At 39.6% G+C, this 18,415-nt stretch overlaps 1 protein-coding gene across 1 annotated transcript in view; it reads left to right on the top strand.

Annotated features, from left to right (window-relative positions):
- The first annotated feature begins 825 nt into the window (after positions 1 to 825).
- The window catches only part of C15H11orf65 (chromosome 15 C11orf65 homolog), a 67,797-nt gene continuing 50,207 nt past the window's right edge, over positions 826 to 18,415 (top strand). Inside the window, exon 1 of the mRNA XM_052653237.1 lies at positions 826 to 906. Within this exon, the coding sequence (XP_052509197.1) occupies positions 826 to 906 (81 nt within the window). The remainder of the gene's footprint in view (positions 907 to 18,415) is intronic.

The raw sequence follows: 18,415 nt of genomic DNA, 5'->3' as shown, positions 1-18,415 counted from the left end.
GGAGGTTCCTCAAAAAACTAAAAATAGAACTATTATATGATCTAATAATTCCACTGCTGAGTTTCATTTTCAAAGAAAATGAAAATAAGAATTCTAAAAGATGTATGCGCCCCACTATTTTTAGAAGTGTTATTTATAATTGCCATGATAGTGAATCAACCTACATGTCCATCAACAGATAAATGGATAAAGATGTGGTATGTATATATATTTATATGGTGGAATATTGGCTATAAAAAAGGACAAATTCTGCCATTTGCAATGTGAATGGACTTAGAGATTATTATGCTTAGTGAAAAAGTCAGACAAAGACAAATACTCTATATTATCACTTATATGCTGAATCTAAAAACTAAAACAAATGATGTATATAACAAAACTGAAACACACCTACAGATACAGAGAGCAATCTAATGGTTACCAGGGAAGAGTGGGAAAAGGGAAGGAACAAAATAGGGGTAGGGGGGTAAGATATACAAATTACTATGTATAAAGTAGAAAAGCAACAAGGATATATTTTACAGCACAGGGAAATATAGCCATTATTCTATAACATTACATGGAGTATAATCTTTAAAAATAATGAAAAAAAATAATATTGTAAATAAACTATACTTCAATAAAAAGCAAATTGGAACAGAGGCTATCAGTTAAAGATGTCAATTTTAATGTTTATTTTAGTTATTTTGATGCCAAATATCATTTTCAGTATTTCCTTGGTACTTTCTATTTGATTTTCATGTAGTTCTAGTGACAGTTTCATGATGGAGTATATAAAGTAATTTAAAATATACTCCTTTGTTTATTTTATTTTAGGACTTTCACATGGCTTTGAAACAAGAATCAGAATTTGAAAGGAAAGACAGAGCTGCCAGAGTCATTCAGAAGGCCTGGAAAAGTTTCCTTGTGAGTTTCTTTTTTTGCAGCTTTATTGAGATATAATTGATATATAGTTCAACTGTTTATAAAATTCAATGGCTTTAAGTATTACTATATTAGAGTTGTACACCAGCATTTGCTTGATAAGTAGACTTTTTTAAAGTTTAAAAAAGTTAACGGTAATTATCTTATTAGCCTCGCAAATATTTACTGAGTTTCTGATCTAGGTCAGGTACTTTGATAATGGCCACTATGATGAACTCGTCACTTATTTGATTTTCACATCTGAAAACTTTATTTCTTGACTCTGGAATCAGGTTTGCAAGCAAGTGTTAGGGATACATTCACTCATTAAATATTTATTGAGTACCTACTCTTGAGAACATAATGCATATCTGGATTAATGTAGTTTCTTGCTGTGTTACAGTATGCTCTGTGGTGTTCTTATCCAATAAGGAATATTCCAAGTTGATTTACTGGATTAGGTGAGAGCCAAGAGGTAAAATGAATTCTCTTCTGTCTAGAATAGTATCAATACTCTGTGTGTAAAGTGGTAAGTCTGTTTCTAGCCCACAAAAATAATTTCATAACAGTTAATGATATCTTGAAAAATAGTTTCCATTATTTGCCTGTACTAGGGCATAACAATTGATTTCCAACACTAAAAAAAAATTTTCTTTAAAATCTATTATTCCTTTGTTGGTGTCTAACAGCATGCTTGTTATCTATGCCTAAGCTTTTCTGTCATTTGTAATTTGTTCTCTTCCACATTCAAATCCAATCAGCCACATACCTTTGAACACTTATTACATTCCTGACACTTTACTAGGCTCTTTAAAATACATCCTTGAATTTAAAGAGATTCAGTAGAAAAGCTTTGTATATAAACAAGTGTGTGTGTGTGTTTTAATAAAATGGTAGACTGAGCACACATTTTCACTTTCTATCCCTCTAGAATCCAAATTAAGTGACAATATAGTGAAAGTTCACCCATAACAGAGAGAAGGGAGTTCATGAGCAAATAAGGAATTTTATCTTATGTCTGGAAAACCAAAAATAAATGGTAGTATCTTATTGGACATATCTATGTAGACGATTTACCTAGACATACTTAAAGAGGCACTAATGAGATAGCCTGTTTGTCATTGAAACACTAGGATTTAGTAATTCTAAAGGGCTAAAAGGAAAATGGCTATCGACAATGAGGCTAATTGAAAGTCTGTACATGTAACAGTTATTCCAGTTGTCTCCAATGTCACTTCAAGACTAAAAGCTGCAGGCGGGTAGATATTTCTTATTAGTCAACTATCTGCTGGTAGATGGATATTAACTGTTGGGCATAAGAAGAAACAAACCCTGAGCAGCCTGAAGTGTTGGGAAGATGGTGTAGCAAGAGCCAAGAAAGAAAGATCCCTTTGGTTCCAGAAAATGTCCTGAAAAAGAGGAAGGCTTATCAGGCCCTCAGAGTCACCCAGGCAAAGGAGGAGCTTTTGCAAAGGAAAGAAAAAGAGCTCAAGTATAAGCAACTAGAATGTTTCCTACATAATTCCTTGCATCAACTGCATGACAGAGTGTGGTTCTAATGACTAGAAGTGAAACCTCACAGCTTGGAAGTGCCAGATAAACATTCCGTGGTCTTTGTTGTATGCACCCAAAGGATTAATGGGGTGAATTTACTGGTGCAGAGGACCATTGCAAGTCTTCATCTGCAGAATATTTTCAGTGGTATCTTTATGAAAGTAACCCCTTAAACCATGAAAAAACTTTGTGTAGTGGAAACTTATGTGACCTGTGCTGTGTGCTGAGTCACTCAGTTGTGTCCAACTTTGTGACCCCATGGATGGTAGCCCACCAGGCTCCTCTGTCCATGGGGATTCTTCAGGCAAGAATACTGGAGTGGGTTACCATGCCCTCCTCCAGGGTATCTTCCCAACCCAGGGATCGAACCCAGGTCTACCACATTGTAGGTGGACTCTTTACCATCTGAGCCACCAAGGAAGCCCAGGTGACCTAGGGATTTCCAGATCTGAAGCCTGTTCAGGAGCTCATCCTGAAACACAGACAAGCCAAAGTCAAGAATAAAGTCATCTCTCTGACACAGTGATTGAGGAGCACCTGGGGAAGTTTGCTGTCATTTGCTTGCAAGAGCTCATTCATGAACCTGTCTTCCCAGGAAAGGATTTTCATGTGATATCGGGGTTCCAGTGCCCTTTCCAGCTCTCAGTGGCCTATCACACTACCAAGTGGGCTCACCTGGCTATCGAGATGAATGCATCAATCAGTTTATCTGGCAGCTGAACTAAACCCAGAATATCTGAAAAACGCAGGGCATTGGAAGACTGTCTTTTTGTTTTATGAATTTGTTACCCTTTATCTTCAAGGAAGATTATTTTCTGCTATATCTTCAGAAACTGGAGGTCAAGGGTCAAGGGAAAAGATGATAATATTCACAGCAGGCACTATTCATCCCACCTCAGTTCCAGGGAAAAGTTCCTGTGTGTTTTCTGTGATGACCACTGTCCACCACTGAAACCAGCAAAAGACTCTGTAGGGGAGGGAGTCTTGTCTTATCACATCTTCTATCCTGGGGTTTAATGTTGGTGAATTAATATCCAAGAATAAATACAAGATAGCAGTAGACCAAGCCCAGGGCCTTGTTTTCAAAAGAACTTGAAGTACAGTTAGAAATAAGTGCAGAAAAACTATGCTTGACTGTCTCTGCTGTGAGTCCATGTTCTAACTTCAGTGACAGCTTGGCAAGCTCAGATATGGCTGGCTCTAGGTGGTGTATCTGGTGGCTTCCTCATTCTTGCCTGCAACTGGCTTAGTGCTGTTCTCTACCTCAGAAGTTTAACCTACTCTTGTCTCCATGAGAAGGGATGGACCCTTTCCCTAGGAAAACATGCATATACTCCAGTTCTCTTTTGGAAGTTTAGGGTACTTGCAGATCCTTCTCAAGGACCCAGGCATCTTATGTGAAGAAGCCTTGCACTCTCAAACTCTGACCTTGCCAGTTTCTCTTACTTGCCACTTACCCCGACTCTGACATTGCCAGTTTCCTCTGGCTCCATGCGCTGTGGAAGACCACAGGTTACCAAAGTGGCTGTTTTCCCTTCAAGCCAAATGGGGTGTTTCCTGTTAAGATCATGGTGGTAGTCTTATCCTTTCCTGGTGGCTCGGCGGTAAATAATTTGCCTGCAATACAGGAGACCCTGGTTCGATTCCTGGGTCGGGAAGATCTGCTGGAAAAGGGATAGGCTACCCACTCCAGTATTCTTGGGCTTCCCTGGTGGCTCAGCTGGTAAAGAATCTGCCTGCAATGTGGGAGATCTGGGTTTGATCCCTGGGTTAGGAAGATCCCCTGGAGAAGGGAAAGGCTACCCACTCCAGTATTCTGACTTGGAGAATTCCATGGACTGTGTGGCCCGTGGGATTAAAAAGAGTCATACACGACTGAGAGACTTTCACTTTCACTTTTCACTATGCCATTTATGACTGGGAAATGCCTAACACTTATCTCTTCTGGGCTTCAAGATGGAATTTTCTGGTTTCCCTGGTGATCAGTCCTCTTCTTAAAACCCAAATCAGACTCTGACAAAGAATGGATACATGTATATGTATAACTGAACCACTTTGCTTTATACCTGAAACTAACACAACATTGTATATCAACTACACCCCAATATAAAATAAAATTTAAAAAAACAAAACAAGAGACTTCCCTGGCAGTCTAGTGGTTAAGACTCCCCAATGCAGAGGGTGTGTGTGATCCTAGTTGAGGAACTAAGATACCTCATGCCACAAGGCATAGTCAAAAGAAACAAATGCTAAAAGCTTATCTTTTTTAAAAAAAAAATTTAAATTTATTTTAATTGAAGGCTTAAAAAATTTACATGAACGATCTGGTAAAGCTACTTCTAGCATGAATTTGGTACTCTGTAGTAAACCCTCTGAATTTTAGTATTTGAGAGATGCCTGGCTTAATAACTGACTACCTGACTGTACTTTCTTTGAGAAAGTCTGGTGATTAACTTATTCCACCCACTTCACAAATCTCCAAGGCAATCTTCTCATTCATGAGTATGAACAGTGGGAAAACAGTAGACTTACACAAAAGAACAGACTATTTATACTAGCTCCCTAGAAAAATTGACACAGACCTGCATTCTTCACTATTAAAGGGCAATCACCTGGCATTTAAGGAAAACCAGTGATGTAGAATGGCATTTAAGGAAAACCAGTTATATAGAAACAGACAAAGAAATAACAGAATCTGAAGGAAATAGAAATGGTAATCAATTTAGCTTAGATCAGTATGTTGAATGGCTTTCAAAGGATTGTATCTGGAGACAAAATGGCATCCAATGTGATAGACAGTTTGAGAAGCTGAATTTAAAAAGAAGTTAGAAACTCTGAAAAAAGAACTAAGAAGGTGATGCTGCAAATATAAGGCAAATCAGTTTTCATTCCAATCCCAAAGAAAGGCAATGCCAGAGAATTCTCAAACTACTGCACAATTGCACTCATCTCACGTGCTAGTAAAGTAATGCTCAAAATTCTCCAAGCCAGGCTTCAACAATACATGAACCGTGAACTTCCAGATGTTTCAACCTGAGATCAAATTGCCAACATACGCTGGATCATCGAGAAAGCAAGAGAGTTCCAGAAAAACATCTATTTCTGATTTATTGACTATGCCAAAACCTTGGACTGTGTGGATCACAATCAACTGTGGAAAATTCTGAAAGAGATGGCAATACCAGACCACCTGACCTGCCTCTTGAGAAATCTATATGCAGATCAGGAAGCAACAGTTAGAACTGGACATGGAACAACAGACTGGTTCCAAATAGGGAAAGAAGTATTCAGTTCAGTTCAGTCGCTCAGTCGTGTCCAACTCTTTGCGACCCGATGAATCGCAGCACACCAGGCCTCCCTGTTCATCACCATCTTCCGGAGTTCACTCAGACTCACATCCATCGAGTCCATGATGCCATCCAGCCATCTCATTCTCGGTCGTCCCCTTCTCCCCCTGCCCCCAATCCCTCCCAGCATCAGAGTCTTTTCCAATGAGTCAACTCTTTGCATGAGGTGGACAAAGTACTGGAGTTTCAGCTTTAGCATCATTCCTTCCAAAGAAATCCCAGGGCTGATCTCCTTCAGAATGGACTGGTTGGATCTCCTTGCAGTGCAAGGGACTCTCAAGAGTCTTCTCCAACACCACAGTTCAAAAGCATCAATTCTTCGGCCCTCAGATTTCTTCACAGTCCAACTCTCACATCCATACATGACTACTGGAAAAACCATAGCCTTGACTAGACGGACCTTGGTCGGCAAAGTAATGTCTCTGCTTTTGAATATGCTGTCTAGGTTGGTCATAACTTTTCTTCCAAGGAGTAAGCATCTTTTAATTTCATGGCTGCAGTCACCATCTGCAGTGATTTTGGAGCCCCAAAACATAAAATCTGACACTGTTTCCACTGTTTCCCAGTCTATTTCCCATGAAGTGATGGGACCTGATGCCATGATCTTCGTTTTCTGAATGTTGAGCTTTAAGCCAACTTTTTCACTCTCCTCTTCCATGTTCATCAAGAGGCTTTTTAGTTCCTCTTCACTTTCTGCCATAAGGGTGGTGTCATCTGCATATCGGAGGTTATTGATATTTCTCCCAGCAATCTTGATTCCAGCTTGTGTTTCTTCCAGTCCAGCGTTTCTCATGATGTACTCTGCATAGAAGTTAAATAAGCAGGGTGACAATATACAGCCTTGACGTACTCCTTTTCCTATTTGGAACCAGTCTGTTGTTCCATGTCCAGTTCTAACTGTTGCTTCCTGACCTGCATACAGGTTTTTCTCAAGCGGCAGCTCAGGTGGTCTGGTATTGCCATCTCTTTCAGAATGTTCCACAGTTTATTGTGATCCACATAGTCAAAGGCTTTGGCATAGTCAATAAAGCAGAAATAGATGTTTTTTCTGGAACTCTCTTTCTTTTTCCATGATCCAGAGGATGTTGGCAATTTGATCTCTGGTTCCTCTGCCTTTTCTAAACCCAGCTTGAACATCAGGGTGTTCACGGGTCACGTATTGCTGAAGCCTGGCTTGGAGAATTTTGAGCATTACTTTACTAGCATGTGAGATGAGTGCAATTGTGCGGTAGTTTGAGCATTCTTTGGCATTGCCTTTTTTGGGATTGGAATGAAAACTGACCTTTTCCAGTCCTGTGGCCACTGCTGAGTTTTCCAGATTTGCTGGCATATTGAGTGCAGCACTTTCACAGCATCATCTTTCAGGATTTGAAATAGCTCAACTGGAATGCCATCACCTCCACTAGCTTTGTTCGTAGTGATGCTTTCTAAGGCCCACTTGACTTCACATTCCAAGATGTCTGGCTCTAGATGAGTGACCACATCATCATGATTATCTCGGTCGTGAAGATCTTTTTTGTACAGTTCTTCTGTGTATTCTTGCCACCTCTTCTTAATATCTTCTGCTTCTGTTAGGTCCATACCATTTCTGTCCGTTATCGAGCCCATCTTTGCATGAAATGTTCCCTTGGTATCTCTAATTTTCTTGAAGAGATCTCTAGTCTTTCCCATTCTGTTCTTTTCCTCTATTTCTTTGCATTGATCACTGAAGAAGGCTTTCTTATCTCTTCTTGCTATTCTTTGGAAGTCTGCATTCAGACGCTTATCTCTTTCCTTTTCTCCTTTGCTTGTCGCCTCTCTTCTTTTCACAGCTATTTGTAAGGCCTCCCCAGACAGCCATTTTGCTTTTTTGCATTTCTTTTCCATGGGGATGGTCTTGATCCCTGTCTCCTGTACAATGTCATGAACCTCTGTCCATAGTTCATCAGGCACTCTATCTATCAGATCTAGGTCCTTAAATCTATTTCTCACTTCCACTGTATAATCATAAGGGATTTGATTTAGGTCATACCTGAATGGTCTAGCAGTTTTCCCTATTCTCTTCAATTTAAGCCTGAATTTGATAATAAGGAGCTCATGATCTGAGCCACAGTCAGCTCCTGGTCTCGTTTTTGTTGACTGTATAGAGCTTCTCCATCTTTGGCTGCAAAGGATATAATCAATCTGATTTCAGTGTTGACCATCTGGTGATGTCCATGTGTAGAGTCTTCTCTTGTACTGTTGGAAGAGGGTGTTTGCTCTGACCAGTGCATTTTCTTGGCAAAACTCTATTAGTCTTTGCCCTGCTTCATTCCGCATTCCAAGGCCAAATTTGCCTGTTACTCCCGGTGTATCTTGACTTCCTACTTTTGCATTCCAGTCCCCTATAATGAAAAGGATATCTTTTTTGGGTGTTAGTTCTAAAAGGTCTTGTTGGTCTTCATAAAACCGTTCAACTTAAGCTTCTTCAGCGTTACTGGTTGGGGCATAGACTTGGATAACTGTGATTTTGAATGATTTGCCTTGGAGATGAACAGAGATCATTCTGTTGTTTTTGAGATTGCATCCAAGTACTGCATTTCGGACTCTTCTGTTGACCATGATGGCTACTCCATTTCTTCTGAGGGATTCCTGCCCACAGTAGTAGATATAATGGTCATCTGAGTTAAATTCACCCATTCCAGTCCATTTTAGTTTGCTGATTCCTAGAATGTCGACGTTCAACCTTGCCATCTGTGAAGGCTGTATATGGTCATCCTGCTTATTTAACTTATATGCAGAGTACATCATGAGAAATGCTGGGCTGAAAGAAGCACAAGCTGAAATCAAGATTGCCAGGAGTAAGATCAATAATCTCAGATAAGCAGATAATCTTATCTCAGATCTTATCCTCAGATAAGCAGATACCATCCTTAAGGTATGAGGAACTAAAAAGTCTCTTGATGAAAGTGAAAGAGGAGAGTGAAAAAGTTGGCTTAAAGCTCAACATTCAGAAAACGAAGATCATGGCATCTGGTGCTATCGCTTCATGGGAAATAGGTGGGAAACAGTGGAAACAGTGTCAGACTTTGTTTTCTAGGGCTCCAAAATCGCTGCAAATGGTGACTGCAGCCATGAAATTAAAAGACGCTCACTCCTTGGAAGGAAAGTTATGACCAACCTAGACAGCATATTCAAAAGCAGAGACATTACTTTGCCAACAGAGGTCCATCTAGTCAAGGCTATGGTTTTTCCAGTGGTCATGCATGGATGTGAGAGTTGGACTATGAAGAAAGCTGAGTGCCAAAGAATTGATGCTTTTGAACTGTGGTGTTGGAGAAGACTCTTGAGAGTCCCTTGGACTGCAAGGAGATCCAACCATCTATCCTAAAGGAGACCAGTCCTGGGTGTTCATTGGAAGGACTGATGCTGAAACTGAAACTCCAATACTTTGGCCACCTCATGCTAAGAGCTGACTCATTGGAAAAGACCCTGATGCTGGGAGGGATTGGGGGCAGGAGAAGAAGGGGATGACAGAGGATGAGATGGCTGGATGGCATCACTTGCTTGATGCACATGAGTTTGGGTGAACCCTGGGAGTTGGTGATGGACAGAGAGGTCTGTTGTACTGCGATTCATGGGGTTGCAATGAGTCGGACAAGACTGAGCGACTGAACTGAACTGAATTCTCTTGTAAAGAGAATACATTTGATCTTGATTCTAGATACTTCACGTGGCCCAGTAGGTGACTTCTTAATAAGGATTGCATAATTTAGCATATTATGTGGCCCTATAATTGAATAATTTGCACAATCAGTAATGTGAGTACAGAATTTTTCTGTAATTTTAAATCTTTATCAATATAATATGTGTACTTCTTTAAAATAAGCAAAATAATGTAGAATTTACACTAAAAAGCAAGTCTTTACCCCATCTCACTTCCTTTTTCCACCTTCTTACTCTAAAAGCAGCCACTTTTAACTATTTTTTATTTTAGATCTTCTAGTCACTAATTCCATGCTTCTAAATAATGTGCTTATTACCTTTTACTTATCAACTTTAGAAGTGAACTGTTGACTTTCTGCAAAGACAATTAAGAATTTATCTTACTTATCCTCCAAACCCCTGCTTATCTCCCCTCTCAGTATCAAAATCATTATTTTAAACCTCTATCTCTTACCTTGTTCCTTTAAAGACTTTTGTTTCTTGTTCCATCATGCTACAGGGTATCACTTGACTCCTCATTATATATGATGAGGATATAAATATCCCTAAAATTTTCTTCACATATCTTCCAGTATTCCCATCCTTAAGCTACATCACCTCTATTTGTCATTATTCACTTGGAGGAGTTTTTCAAGTTTCTTGAATACAAATCTTTTATTGATATAAAATATTTTCCAGGATACCTCATTTCTCTTGTAAAGGTGTTTCTGATAAGATTTTAATTTTGATAAAATCCATTATTTTATATATATATATTTTTTATTGAAGTATAGCATATTGAAAAGCAGAGACATTACTTTGCCAACAAAGGTCCGTCTAGTCAAGGCTATGGTTTTTGCAGTAGTCATGTACAGATGTGAGAGTTGGACTGTGAAGAAGGCTGAGCGCCGAAGAACTGATGCTTTTGAACTGTGGTGTTGGAGAAGACTCTTGAGAGTCCCTTGGACTGCAAGGAGATCCAACCAGTCCATTCTGAAGGAGATCAGCCCTGGGATTTCTTTGGAAGGAATGATGCTAAAGCTGAAACTCCAGTACTTTGGCCACCTCATGGGAAGAGTTGACTCATTGGAAAAGACTCTGATGCTGGGAGGGATTGGGGGCAGGAGGAGAAGGGGACGACAGAGGATGAGATGGCTGGATGGCATCACTGACTCGATGGACACGAGTCTGGGTGAACTCTGGGAGTTGGTGATGGACAGGGAGGCCTGGCGTGCTGCAATTCATGGGGTTGCAAAGAGTCGGATATGACTGAGTGACTGAACTGAACTGATAGTTGACTTACAATGTTTCAGGTACACAGCAAGGTAATTCAGTTATACAAATAGACATATATTATTTTTGAAATTATTTTCCATCATAAGGTATTACAAGATATTGACTATAGTTGCCTAAGCTCTACAGTAAGTCTTTGTTGCTTGTTGCATATCTATTTTTTACTTAGAAATCTAGTCTTCTATTCATGCTGCTGCTGCTGCTGCTGCTACTTAGTCGCTTCAGTCGTGTCCAACTCTGTGCTACCCCATAGACGGCAGCCTACCAGGCTCCCCCATCCCTGGGATTCTCTAGGCAAGAATACTGGAGTGGGTTGCCATTTCCTTCTATTCATATTAAGTCAAATAAGTGGAATCAAAATGTCATAATTTTTTGTTAGGCAAGAATTCATACTTTTTGAAAAATATATATATATAGTACATACTTATGTATAGAAAATTTTTTCTGTTACACTTGATAACGGCTTGAGAAAGAATGTAAGAAAAAGAGATGCAGAAATTGGAGAATGTAAACTAAATGAAATGGGAGTACTGAATATGAAATAGAAAAAGTGAAACTAACTAGATAAAAGTAAAAGGTCATCATATAGTCCAGTTGTTTTTAAACATGGCTGCTGATTAGAAACACCTCTGGAGCTCTGGAGATAAAAGCAATACCTGAACATTTGTATTTTCAAAAAATTTTAAGATAATTCTGACATGCATCTGGATTTTAAAAATTGATTGCAGGTTTTTCTATTAGATCCCACTTTTGGTGATATAGAATTATATTATTTTTCTGTTGACCAATCATGATACAATGGTATTAAGTGAGTAATAGTTACATAATCACAAGAGTAAAAGATGTTTATTAATTTTCACAATCAATAGCCAGGCAAAAAAGAGAGCTACAATTGCAAGCCATAATGGGAACAGGATTAACTTAACAATATAAAATAATTACCTACAATTTGAGGGGGTCAAGCAGAGTGATGTGGTAAGTGGTGCGTATATGCATGTTTTCATCAGCTCAGTCAGTCTATGTCTTTTGGTGGGTACATTAAACTATTTATATTGGAGGTAATTATTGATATGTATGGATACATATGATCCTATTACCATTTTTTAAAATTTGTTTTGGTTTTATTTTGTGTAGCTCTTTTCCTTCTCTTGTGTTTCCTGCCTAGAGAAGTTCCTTTAACATTTGTGGTAAAGCTGGTTTGGTGGTGCTGAATTCTCTTAACTTTTGCTTGTCTGGAAAGCTTTTGATTTCTCCATCAAATCTGAAGGGCAGTCTTGCTGCGTAGAGCATTCTTGGTTGTAGATTCTTCCCTTTCATCACTTTAAATATATCATGCCATTCCATTCTGGCTTGTAGAGTTCCTGTTGAGAAATCAGCTGATAGCCTGATGGGAGTTCCCTTGTATGTTATTTGTTGTTTTTCCCTTGTTGCTTTTAATATTTTATCTCTGTCTTTAATTTTTGTCAGTTTGATTATTATGTGTCTCAGTGTGTTCCTCCTTGGGTTTATCCTTTTTGGGACTCTGTGTGCTTCTGGGACTTGGTTGACTATTTCCTTTGCCATGTTCAGGAAATTTTTAGCTATTACCTCTTCAAATATTTTCTCAGCTCCTTTCTCTCTCTCTTCTTCTAGGACCACTGTAATGCAAATGTTGTTGCATTTAATGTTGTCCAAGGGGTCTCTTAGGCTGTCTTCATTTCTTTTTATTCTTTTTTTTTATATTTTGTTCTGTAGCAGTGATTTCCACCATTCTGTCCTCCAGGTCATTTATCCATTCTTCTTCTGTCTGTTAGTCTTGATATTGATTCCTTCTAGTGTATTATTCATCTCTGTTTGTTTGTTCTTTATTTCTTCTAGGTCTTTGGTAAACATTTCTTTCAGCTTCTCAATTTTTGCCTCCATTCTTTTCCTGAGGTCCTGGATCATCTTCACTATCATTATTCAGAATTCTTTTTCTGGAAGGTTGCATATCTCCACTTCATTTAGTTGTTTTTCTGGGATTTTATCTTGTTCCTGCATCTGGGACATAACTTTCTGTTTTTCCATTGTGATTAACTTTCCTTAATATGATTTTTGTTTTAGCCTCTGTGAGACTGTGCTTATTCTGTCTGACCTCTACTGGATGAGGCTGAGGCTTGTGTAAGCTTCTTGATGGGAGGGATTGGTGTTGGGAAAAACAGTCTGCTGTGGTTGACAGGACCTTACTCAGTAAAGCTTTAATCCAATTATCTCCTGATGGGTGGGGTTGCACTCCCTTCCTGATAGTTGTTTGACCTGAGGCAACCCAGCCCTAGGGTCTGTAGGCTCTATGGTAAGGTTAATGGTAAACTCCAAGAAGGTTTACACCAAGGGGGACCTTCCAATGCCCCCATCCCTGTGGTGAGCCCCTACCAACCCATGCCTCCACATGAGGCCCTTCAACATGAGCAAGTAGTTTGGTTCAGTCTCCTGTGGAGTCACTGCTCCCCTCCTCTAGGTCTTGGTGTGCACAAAATTTTGTTTGTGCTCTCCAAGATTGTAGTCTCTGTTTCCCCCAGTCTTCTGGAAGACCTATAATCAAATGCCACTAGCTCTCAAAGCCAGATTCCCTGGGGATTCCCAGTCCTCTTTGTCAGATTCTCCAGGCTGGGAAGCCTGACGTGGGGTTCAGAACCTTCACAATAGTGCAAGAACTTATTGTTCTCCAGTCTGTGGGTCAGCCACCCGGCAGGTATGGTATTTGATTTTATCATCATTGCGCCCCTCCTACTGTCTCTCCCTGACTTCCTTTTTGTCTTTGGGTGTGGGGTATCTTTTTTGGGTGTGTTCCAGCATTCTCCTGTCAATGGTTGTTCAACAGCTTTGGTTTTCTCACTGGAGGAGATGAGCACACATCCTTCTACTTTGCCATCTTGAACCAGAAGCCAAAATACAGTTTATCACTTGTTATTTGATTAGTGCTATGTATCCATTTAAAAAATGTTTATATAGAAAATTCACTTCAGTTCAGTTCAGTCGCTCAGTCATGTCCAACTCTTTGCAACTCCATGAACTGCAGCACGCCAGGCCTCCCTGTCCATCACCAACTCCCAGAGTCCACCCAAACCCATGTCCATTGAGTCAGTGATGCCATCCAACCGTCTCATCCTCTGTCGTCCCCTTCTCCTCCTGCCCTCAATCTTTCCCATCATCAGGGTCTTTTCAAATGAGTCATCTCTTTGCATGAGGTGGCCAAAGTATTGGAGTTTCACCTTCAACATCAGTCCTTCCAATGAACACCCAGGACTGATCTTTAGGATGGACTGGTTGTATCTCCTTGCATTTTAATACATGACTTTTTTCTTTTCTATTAACTTTTTGGTTATTTTGATTGATTAAAAAGGACCATAAATTATTGCCTATTCTTTCTATTGAGAGGTAAGTGACATTCTTCTTCCTCAATTTAGGCTATTTTAGGCTTTACCACTAAAACAAATAAAATAGAATATGATATTCTGGGGCCTTTGATTCTAGGTAATAAGAAGCATTTCAGTAAAAAAAAAAAATAGAAAGAAAGAAAGAAAATGGAAATTTTCCAGTGGTCCTGTGGTTAGGACTCCTAGCTTCCACTGCAGGGGGCCCAGATTTGATCCTTGGCCAGGGAACTAAGATCTTGCAAGCTACATGAGGCAGTCAAAAAAAAAGAAGAAGAAGAAGAAGAGGAAGCATTGTAGTTTCCATGTCTGTGTCATAGATTGCTCACTCTGATTGACACTGCTCATGTCAGGATTGTGGTATCCTGAAACTGCCAAGCCAAGCTAGCCTAATGGAAAGGCTACCTATAGAGAATAGTGATGGGCCATCTGAGATTTATCACCTATTTCTTTCCGCTTACAAGATACATAAATGAAAAAGCCATTTTCAATGTTCCATCCCCAGCAGATGTAACATAAAAAGAACCAAGAAACAACTGATAGCTAGAATTGAGGCCTCTGACATAAGACCCAACTTGAGTCATATCAGCCAATCCCAGCTTTGCAATCCATCTCAGATGAAGTCTCAATCATTCTGGAAGTGAGAACCAGATATCCTTACTATGGCCTACCACAATTTGCCACCCTTAATTCTGAGCATAAAAAAATGGTGGTTGTTCAACATCAGAAAGTTTTGGGGGTAGTGTGCTATGTAGCAATAGATGATCATAAAAGTTACATGTTATTTTAATGGGGTAACTTAGAGTTTACAATATGTATCCTTGACTAATTTCTACCTACATTAAGTTAGTAATTTTACTCTTTCAGAACAATGCAAGAATATTAAAACAGGTTAGCTCCCTTTATCATCTTCCCCTTTTGTGCTTTTTGTTGTCAGATTTTTTCACTTATGTTTTTGTTTTAAATATAAGAAGACATTATTTTTATTGTTTTAAACAATTAGTATTCACTTTTTATTGTGGTAAATATACATAACATAAAATTTACCATAACAACCATTTTTAGGTGTACAATTTAGTGACAGGCAAATTTGGCCTTGGAATGTGGAATGAAGCAGGGCAAAGACTAATAGAGTTTTGCCAAGAAAATGCACTGGTCATAGCAAACACGCTCTTCCAACAACACAAGAGAAGACTCTTACCATGGACATCACCAGATGGTCAACACCGAAATCAGATTGATTATATTCTTTGCAGCCAAAGATGGAGAAGCTCTATACAGTCAACAAAAACGAGACCGGGAGCTGACTGTGGCTCAGATCATGAGCTCCTTATTACCAAATTCAGGCTTAGATTGAAGAAAGTAGGGAAAACTGCTAGACCATTTAGGTATGACCTAAATCAAATCCCTTATGATTATACAGTGGAAGTGAGAAATAGATTTAAGGGCCTAGATCTGATAGATAGAGTGCCTGATGAACAATGGACAGAGGTTCATGACATTGTACAGGAGACAGAGATCAAGACCATCCCCATGGAAAAGAAATGCAAAAAAGCAAAATGGCTGTCTGGGGAGGCCTTACAAATAGCTGTGAAAAGAAGAGAGGCGAAAAGCAAAGGAGAAAAGGAAAGAGATAAGCATCTGAATGGAGAGTTCCAAAGAATAGCAAGAAGAGATAAGAAAGCCTTCTTCAGTGATCAATGCAAAGAAATAGAGGAAAAGAACAGAATGGGAAAGACTAGAGATCTCTTCAAGAAAATTAGAGATACCAAGGGAACATTTCATGCAAAGATGGGCTCGATAAAGGACAGAAATGGTATAGACCTTACAGAAGCAGAAGATATTAAGAAGAGGTGGCAAGAATACACGGAAGAATTGTACAAAAAAGATCTTCATGATCCCGATAATCATGATGATGTGGTCACTCATCTAGAGCCAGACATCTTGGAATGTGAAGTCAAGTGGGCCTTAGAAAGCATCACTACGAACAAAGCTAGTGGAGGTGATGGCATTCCAGTTGAGCTATTTCAAATCCTGAAAGATGATGCTGTGAAAGTGCTGCACTCAGTATGCCAGCAAATCTGGAAAACTCAGCAGTGGCCACAGGACTGGAAAAGGTCTGTTTTCATTCCAATTCCAAAGAAAGGCAATGCCAAAGAATGCTCAAACTACTGCACAGTTGCACTCATCTCACATGCTAGTAAAGTAATGCTCAAAATTCTCCAAGCCAGGCTTCAGCAATACGTGACCCGTGAACACCCTGATGTTCAAGCTGGGTTTAGAAAAGGCAGAGGAAACAGAGATCAAATTGCCAACATCCTCTGGATCATGGAAAAAGCAAGAGAGTTCCAGAAAAAACATCTATTTCTGCTTTATTGACTATGCCAAAGCCTTTGACTATGTGGATCACAATAAACTGTGGAAAATTCTGAAAGAGATGGCAATACCAGACCACCTGACCTGCCGCTTGAGAAAAACCTGTATGCAGGTCAGGAAGCAACAGTTAGAACTGGACATGGAACAACAGACTGGTTCCAAATAGGAAAAGGAGTACGTCAAGGCTGTATATTGTCACCCTGCTTATTTAACTGCTATGCAGAGTACATCATGAGAAACGCTGGACTGGAAGAAACACAAGCTGGAATCAAGATTGCTGGGAGAAATATCAATAACCTCCGATATGCAGATGACACCACCCTTATGGCAGAAAGTGAAGAGGAGCTAAAAAGCCTCTTGATGAAAGTGAAAGAGGAGAGTGAAATAGTTGGCTTAAAGCTCAACATTCAGAAAACTAAGATCATGGCGTCCAGTCTCATCACTTCATGGGAAATAGATGGGGAAACAGTAGAACCCATGTCAGACTTTATGTTTTGGGGCTCCAAAATCACTGCAGATGGTGACTGCAGCCATGAAATTAAAAGACGCTTACTCCTTGGAAGAAAAGTTATGACCAACCTAGATAGCATATTCAAAAGCAGAGACATTACTTTGCCAACTAAGGTCCATCTAGTCAAGGCTATGATTTTTCCTGTGGTCATGTATGGATGTGAGAGTTGGACTGTGAAGAAGGCTGAGTGCCGAAGAATTGATGCTTTTGAAGTGTGGTGTTGGAGAAGACTCTTAAGAGTCCCTTGGACTGCAGGGAGATCCAATCAGTCCATTCTGAAGGAGATCAGCCCTGGGATTTCTTTGGAAGGAATGATGCTAAAGCTGAAGCTCTAGTACTTTGGCTACCTCATGCGAAGAGTTGACTCATTAGAAAAGACTATGATGCTGGGAGGGACTAGGGGCAGGCGGAGAAGGGGACGACCAAGGATGAGATGGCTGGATGGCATCACTGACTCGATGGACATGAGTCTGAGTGAACTCCGGGAGATGGTGATGGACAGGGAGGCCTGGCATGCTGCGATTCATGGGGTCACAAAGAGTCAGAGACGACTGAGCCACTGAACCGAACTGAACTGAATTTAGTGACATTAATTACGTATACAATGTTACATAGCCATTACCACTATTTGTTTCTAGAACTTTTGTGTCAGCTCAAACAGAACCTCCTGTAGCTACAGAACCTCCTGTAGCTACTCCATCCTCCCTGCCCACTAGGCCATGGTTACCTCTATTTTACTTTCTGTATCTATGAATTTGTCTATTCTAAGTAGTTCATATATTTGTCCTTTTGTCTCTGGCTATTTCATTTAGTATAATGTTTTCAAGTTTCCATCTGCATATCTGAGGTTATTGATATTTCTCCTGGAAGTCTTGATTCCAGCTTGTGGTTTATCCAGCCCAGCATTTCGTATGATGCAGAGTACATCAGAGTATTTATCTTTTAATGATTTTTATTCTTCTTCCTGCTGAGTCATACTCTGCCCATGATATCTTTAATATAAACACTAAGTAAAAGGTTAAGCACTTATATTTATTTCCTACTGCTGCTAAAACAACTGCCAAAATCTTAGAAGCTTTAAACCACAAAAATTTCTTTTCATAAAACTTTGGAGGCCAAAACCTGAAATGAATCTCACTAGGCTAAAATCAAGATATTAGCAATACTGTGTTCTTTCTGTAGACTCTAGGGTAGAATTTGTTTTCTTTCCCTTTCCAGGCTTTAAAGACTGCCCACATTCCTTGACTTGTGGCCTCCTTCCATCTTCAAAGTCAACAAGAACTTAATAAATATGTCTCACATTACATCACTTTAATGCTGACTCTTCTGTTCCCTTTTTCGTTTATACAGACCCTTTTTCCACTTGTAAGCCCCCC

This window comes from Budorcas taxicolor, chromosome 15 (assembly GCF_023091745.1).
Source record: "Budorcas taxicolor isolate Tak-1 chromosome 15, Takin1.1, whole genome shotgun sequence".
NCBI lineage: Eukaryota > Metazoa > Chordata > Mammalia > Artiodactyla > Bovidae > Budorcas > Budorcas taxicolor.
The sequence above is the reverse complement of the archived record's forward strand: the minus strand, read 5'-3'. Positions and strand labels throughout refer to the sequence as shown.